Source organism: Poecilia formosa, unplaced genomic scaffold (assembly GCF_000485575.1).
Source record: "Poecilia formosa unplaced genomic scaffold, Poecilia_formosa-5.1.2 Scaffold203, whole genome shotgun sequence".
NCBI classification, from domain to species: domain Eukaryota; kingdom Metazoa; phylum Chordata; class Actinopteri; order Cyprinodontiformes; family Poeciliidae; genus Poecilia; species Poecilia formosa.
The window spans coordinates 396,668-403,650 of record NW_006800142.1 but is presented as its reverse complement, the minus strand read 5'-3'; the positions used below and the strand labels follow the sequence as shown (position 1 = coordinate 403,650).

The 6,983-nt window shown below is 43.2% G+C and overlaps 1 protein-coding gene across 1 annotated transcript; it reads left to right on the top strand.

Annotated features, from left to right (window-relative positions):
- The first annotated feature begins 1,062 nt into the window (after positions 1–1,062).
- On the top strand, positions 1,063–6,581 carry zfp36l1a (zinc finger protein 36, C3H type-like 1a). The gene is made up of 2 exons (XM_007567046.2): positions 1,063–1,256; positions 3,384–6,581. Exons 1-2 carry the CDS (start codon positions 1,206–1,208, stop codon positions 4,449–4,451), a joined length of 1,119 nt encoding a protein of 372 aa, XP_007567108.1. The 5' UTR covers positions 1,063–1,205; the 3' UTR covers positions 4,452–6,581.
- Positions 6,582–6,983: the final 402 nt, after the last annotated feature.

Below are 6,983 nucleotides of genomic sequence, written 5' to 3'. Positions count from 1 at the left end.
TCTATCTATCTATCTATCTATCTATCTATCTATCTATCTATCTATCTATCTATCTATCTATCTATCGGTGTGCATTAGGGCTCATTGCCCAGGGCAGCACAGACTTGGGGGCGTCCCAATCAAGATTCGAGGTGGAAAAACATTGAGGACCTTAGGTACGCTGACGTAAAGGTAAAGTTTGCAGCTGCTTATGGCCCCCTGCTGGTCTGGAGGAGCTCCAACAGAGCTTAAATTCAAAGCGTCTGCATGTGCACACAAAGAAACCAAATAAATTCTTAATAGATAACAGAGGAGAGAAAAAAAAGGGAATTTAAGCTACTTGCATCTGAGCCGAGAAAAATGTCCATATTAACAAGCCGCAGCCTTTTTTTTTTCTTTTTTTTTGTGCGGGTTGTGAGCACAACTTTAAGGTTGGATTCCCTTCTCTGAAAAAAGAGAAATTAGAAATTTGATTATATGAGCACATTATAATGTATCATAGTTCTTCCTTTTGAACTAATTTGTTGAAATTGCAATTCAACTATCTTATATCTTATTATCTCAGGAGAACTTTATAGTATTACTATAGGAAGCAAATAATTACGAAAATGTAAATATTTCTTTCTCTAAATCTACTGTTTGTTCACCAGTAATAACTGCTAAAAAAAACAAACAAACAAACTAACAAAAAAAAAAAAACTTGCGTTCGCAGAATATATCAGCATGATTGAATACGGCCGGACAATGTTGAACGCAGGTCAGGTAGGCTTAACTGGAGATGACCCTCCCAAGGAGACTCTGCTTTGGGCCTCGTAAAAGTTTGAGCCGCCTCTGGGGGTTGCCGCTGATCTGAAAGCAACCGTGTCTAAGCCAAGCAAACTTCTGCCTCTGTTATTAAGAATTCACAGCAACGTAGTGATGTCAAAGAAACTGACAAGCCAGTACACATTAGAAGAAAAAAAAAAAGAAAGAGAAAAAAAGTCTGTCTGTAAAAGAAGAGGAACAAAAAAAAAGTTCAGAAAGTAACCGCCCAGCACTTCTGTAGCTCCTCCTTGCCAGGGCTTATAAAGCCAATGTCCGAGCTAAAGCGGGGCAGAGGGGGAGTCTGCAGGGTGTAAAATACACAGGAGCTGCGAATCAGAAACTCCGCAGACCCGCGTAACTTTTCCAACAAGCGGCGGCCGCTTTTTTTTTTTCTTTCCTAACTCGACTTGGTTTCTGGAAAGATGACCACAGCCGTGGTGTCGCCTTTCTTCGACTTTGAAATGATAAACAAGGTATTTTGAACACTTATTTTTATTTATTTTTTTAAAATCTTGAGCTTAGTTTTGGTGAGTTGCTGTGAGCGCAGTGTGCAGGAATGGCGAGCCGCATGACCGCGGCCCTCTGCTGCCACAGCCGCCGCTCTTCGCGCTGCCTGGTTTGTTTTGCTGAGTTTTCTTCACTTAGACTAAACAATACGGCCGTGCTTTTTGACTTAGTCCATCCCCGGCAGGGCATTTGTGTTTAATAATTATCTCCTAGCCGACTCCAAGCGTGTCGGTGCCGGTAGTTTGACATTAGTTTTAATGGTAAACTCGGGTGTTTTCTTTTTTTTTTTTTTTTTTTTTTTTTTTTTTTTTTTTTTTCATTTTCAGCATGTGCCACATCAGCTAACGCAACTGTTGCTTCAGTTCAGCCCCACAGGCCAAGACTGGCTTCGTTTAAAGACAGGGGAGGTTTTGCGCTACTTTTTAATACTCGCAGCAGCCACATGCTCGCTAATCATTAACAAGGTTTACTGAGCTTTTAGCTTGGTCTTTGCTCCTGGAAGCAGTTGAAGGCTACTGCCTCTCAGGGGCGCTTCCAGAAAGTTTCTAAAGAGAGCAGTAAACCTTGGGGTGAGCACAACAACAACAATAACAACAACAAGAAAAACGAACTGTTAATCAGAATATTTGGAGTTTAGATAAGCTTTCCTCCTCTGTAAGGCTGGTTATCAGTGGTGGATGCGAAAAAATGGCAAAGAAAACTTTCATTTGTAGTAATTCATATACACCCATTCACACTTTACTCTCCTGTAAACAAGCTGTTTTATTACGGAGATAAATCCTTGTAAAATGCTCAAATCTTATTCGTGGTTGAATAGGATTCTTCTTTTTTTTAAAGGTAGAAAAACTAGCTATTACTACTTATTTTGATTCTGATCACTGTTTGGATGATTTGACTCTTATGTTACATGGTGCATTGGCTTCACTGACCAAACAATGATTCCAAGGGACTAAATTCTAGTGAATCACAAATAAGCTGGGTACAAAAAATAACCAAATTTGAAAAGGAGGCAACATCCCAAAACATTATATTGAAAAAACATTGTAAGTGTGTCTGGCTGAGGTGGTAAAGCCCCTGTCTTCCCCCCACCAATCCTCCCTTGATGCCACCTCTGTTTAAGCTCAGTGAGTGATGTGATGTGTCTTAGATGTGTCGTAACACATTTTATTTCGCCTTTCTCCTCCCCTCCATTGCTTCTGCTACTTTTCATTCTCATGTTAATCAGTCACCTGTGGTCGTTGGGTGGGTGTGTTGCGATGCAGACCCAGAGTTTCTCTTTGTAGTCCGGCAGGCAGGATGTTTTGCCTCTCTTTCGCTGTCTTTCAAATGACGCAGCCCACAGGCCTCTCATGTGCTGCTGTTGCTCCATTTACTAAACAGGCACACATTCCTAACCAGGGCAACTTGCCAAACCAGCTGCTGTTCTATAGGCCTGTATCCGCTTCTGTTGTCGGAGCCAAAAAGGAACAATCGTGCAGTTCGATAGGAGGTTTCTATTCAGTCTCACCCCCCACTCGCATCCCCCGTACGCCGGTGACCGTAAATAAAGTCAGCTGGCTCCAAATAAGTAAACAGAAACCAGATGTGTAATCTAACCTCTGGATTAATGCTGCTGTTGCGTGCATACCTCGTTGTGCTTTGAACTGAACATACCGTCCCCATTGTAAAGCACGGTGGAGGCACTGATATGCTGAGGGGACGTTGGATGGAGCTACCGTATCCAACTGCAATCATCTTCAGAATATTAATATCCTAACTACTGCATTTATGAAGGACTTGTTTGGGAGAAATATCTGGTTGACTGTTGAATGTCAGATGACATTGCATTGAAATCCTGCTTGCCAGAGCTGTACCTGACCACTTGGGTTTACTTTTAATTTGTTATTAATTTGTTATTAATCTTACTAATCCTACGGCTCAGGCAGTGCGGGGAAGACTTTTTTTGATGATGGAAAATAATCTTGCAATGTTGTGTTCTCCTAATACCATGCAGCCCTACTTTTTAATATGCGATCTCTTTGAAACCCTTGTCATGTCAGTCCTGAAGACAGTCCTAGACTATGCTCTCATACCACGTGTTTCTTTCTTTGCAGAACAATAAATTCAGCTACAACAACAACCTGGGGGGCCCTCACCCAGTGTCTGTCCCTTGCACTGGCACCAACGTGCCCCTCTCCAATGCCACCGGATCCCTGCTGGACAGGAAGGCGGTGGGATCCCCAGCAATGGCAAGCGTGTTCCATCGGCGTCACTCTGTCAGCAGCACCAAGTTCAGCCAGAACCAGTTTCTGAACAGCCTGAAGACGGTGGAGCATTCCTCGCTCATCTCAGGGGCTGGCAACGCCAGCAGCAGCAACAACAAGGAGACCCGCCTGCGAGACCGCTCCTTCTCCGAGACGGGTGAGCGGCTCCTCAACAAGTGCCTGGGGCCCTCCAGCCCAACGTGTGGTGGCGGCGGCGGCAGCAGCCCGGTGAACTCCAGCCGTTACAAGACGGAGCTGTGCAGGCCCTTCGAGGAGAACGGCACCTGCAAGTACGGCGACAAGTGTCAGTTTGCCCACGGGGTGCACGAACTGCGCAGCCTTAGCCGTCACCCCAAATACAAAACCGAGCTGTGCCGCACCTTCCACACCATCGGCTTCTGCCCCTACGGGCCGCGTTGCCACTTCATCCACAATGCCGAGGAGCGTCGCGGACCTCCGCAGCAGTCGTCCCCTTTAAACTCTTCCAACAAGATGGAGAGGCCCCGGCTGCAGCACAGCTACAGCTTCGCTGGCTTCTCCAGCTCCGGGGGACTTAGGGACAGCCCGACCTCGGTCACCCCACCGCCCATGTTCTTCCCAGACGAGGTCCCAAACTGGCCCAGCAGCAACCCTTTCACCTACTCCAGCCAGGAGCTGGCCAACCTGTTTGGGCCGAGCCTAAGCACCGGTACGGCAGGCGTGGAGCCAAACAGCGCCGCGCCGCCCTCTCCGACCGGCACGCCTTACTTCTTCAGACCCATGTTGGAGTCCCCTCCGCTGTTTGAAACCTCCTCAAGCCCCCCAGACTCTCTGTCAGACCAGGAAGACTACCAGAGCAGCTCCGGCTCCGAGTCGCCCTCGCTGGACAACAGCCGACGCCTTCCCATCTTCAGCCGCCTTTCCATCTCCGACGAGTAACGGCACGCTCTAAAGATCGGTGACACAAAGAGAGCATGGCACTCCCCTCTACCTCTTCCCCTCTGTTCCCCTGAGCTTCCCCTGTCCTCCCTTACTCCAGATCCTTGTTGTTTTTAAGGATGTAATAATAAAATTAAGGGAACTAAATTATATTTTCACCCCAGCTGATCTGCACATAAAGTTTTAGAAATGATGCCATGTGTCATAGTGCCAAACGAGGAGTGGAAACTGAACAATGAAAATCACAAGAACAACAATTGACTGTTTTTTTTTTCCAGGTGCCACTTGTTTATTTTTCTCTTTCCTTCTTTTTTTTCTTTATTTCATTCGTGAATGTGTAGCAGTACAAGTGGCCTTGGAAAGGGGGAGTGCATTGCACTAACCCAACCTTCCCTTCCCTCCCGTCTTCCTGCGCTGTGTCCCTGATGACGTCACTTCCCCCCTGAGCTAGTTAGAAGGTGCTCACTAATGTAATTGTAGCTCTGCAGCAGACGTTTCTTACAGACTGATACGAGACAAAAACAAAGTAACAGACCCTGAAAAGATATGAATAGTTGTTTGTTTTTTTTTAAGAAAGGTTTAATAAAAAAATAAAGTGCCTGGGGCGGCTTCTGCATGCGTTTAGGGTGGATGGACTACTGTTTTTCGCTTCTTTACCTGCTCCCATGCCGTTGTCGGTGCTCCTCGAGTCCCGTCTTCTGTTTCTGATCTGGGTGAGTCTGCAGGAAGGACTTTTGAACTGGAAGTTGGTTAAATACTCCCCTCGCCCTTTCATCTGAGTTTCCCCTCCTGTTGCTGGTCACTGGCTTATATATTTTATTTGTCACTATCTGGGGAAGGAAGTCTTTATCGAACTGATCATTAAACCTGTATGACTTTGCTCCCGCTCCCCCACCTCGTCGTTCCTCTCCGGTCTGGGGGATTTCCAGCATTCCCATGGTTCAGTTCAGATCGGACCTCCAAGCTGTTTTACTTTATCCCCCCCGCCTCCCTCCGCCCTCCTTTTGTTCCTCTTTACAACCTGCTCCACTGAGCATTCTGTACTCATTACACCCCTTTTGCTTTCATTATTTGATTATTTTTTATTAATGTTATTATTACGGTTATTATTTGACAAAAAAAGAAAAAAAACTTTCCAGACAGAAGGTTTGCGTGTCACTGCTTATTTAACTTATCAGAACATATTTATTGGTGATCATATGCATTTTTTTGTTAATTTTGTTTTTTGTATTTATCTGGATAATGAACAATAGAATATATTTTCTTTTATGTTAAATTATGATCTTCCATATTAATCTAAAGATTGTGAAGATGTTTTTTGTCAGTTTTTTCCTTTTTTTTCCACAGTTTAATATATTGTACTTCAATGACTTTTTTGTTCTGCAACTACACTTTGTCAGAAATGAAACTAATTTAAAGCAGAAAAAAAATGCAAAAAAGAAGTTTGCGTTTTTGATTATTTATTATACTTTTTTCTTCTTTTCTTATTTTTGTTTTTCCTTTTCTCCCTCTCATTGGACTGCAATTCCATCTGAACAAGATTTGCTTGTGTTCATTCCAGATGTTTTCCCTGCACAACTTGCAACGATCTGACAGTAGCAGTTGCCAACTGTTATTACATAAATTGAGCTTTTTTGAGATAAAATTCTTGGGGGAAAAAAACCCTGTCCCAATTGGAGGACTGGTTTAAAATGGTTTTCCTCCCAGTTTGTTATTACAAGCAATAGCTGTGACCAAATGAGTTGAGGAAAGTGTTTTTTTTTTTCTTTATAATTTGATCGAATGCTTGACGCACTTGCTCGGCCCCCTTCTTGACCAGTGGAAGTGCCTCTTTGAATACATTCCAGGTAGCTAAAGGCTTCTCAGCCTTTTTATATTTGATTTAAAAAAAAAAAAAAAAAAGAAAAACAGAGTACAAGTCGCTTGTTCTGTGTTGCCTTCACGTGTGAAAGGATTATGACACAAAGAAAGTGAAACTGTTGAATGTATTTTTTTTTTTTTTTTTAGTTCAGCCATGTGTTTTCACTACAGTAATTTCTGTGAGTTTATATCAAAACCTATTTTCCCTCGTTTTTTGTAAGTATTGATTGCAGTTAAGTCAATAAACCCCATATTTTTTGGAAAACTTAACATGTGTCTCGAGTTCTATCTTTGGGTTGTTGATTTGGTGCTTTTTATGAACTTCATGGGATGAAGCAACACACAGTAGTGTATAATTCATAAATTAAAAAAATGGAATAACAGGTGGATTTCCTTTTAGTATTAAATCTGATGCTGCGTTTTTTTCCTTGAACACACCAATCCTGTGGTGAAACATGCTTTTATTTTGGCGGGAAGAAGGAATGTGGGCATGGGGCATTGGATGCTGCATTATAAGCTTAAATCTTTCAGTCCTTCAAAGTTACATTTTTTGCAGATGCGTCTTTTTGCTGCAATCACAGCTGCATGTTTTTGGTATTTTACTAAAAGCTTTGCATATCTGAACGAGAGACTGCATTCATTCAAAACGGATCAACCTCAGTTAGACTGGAA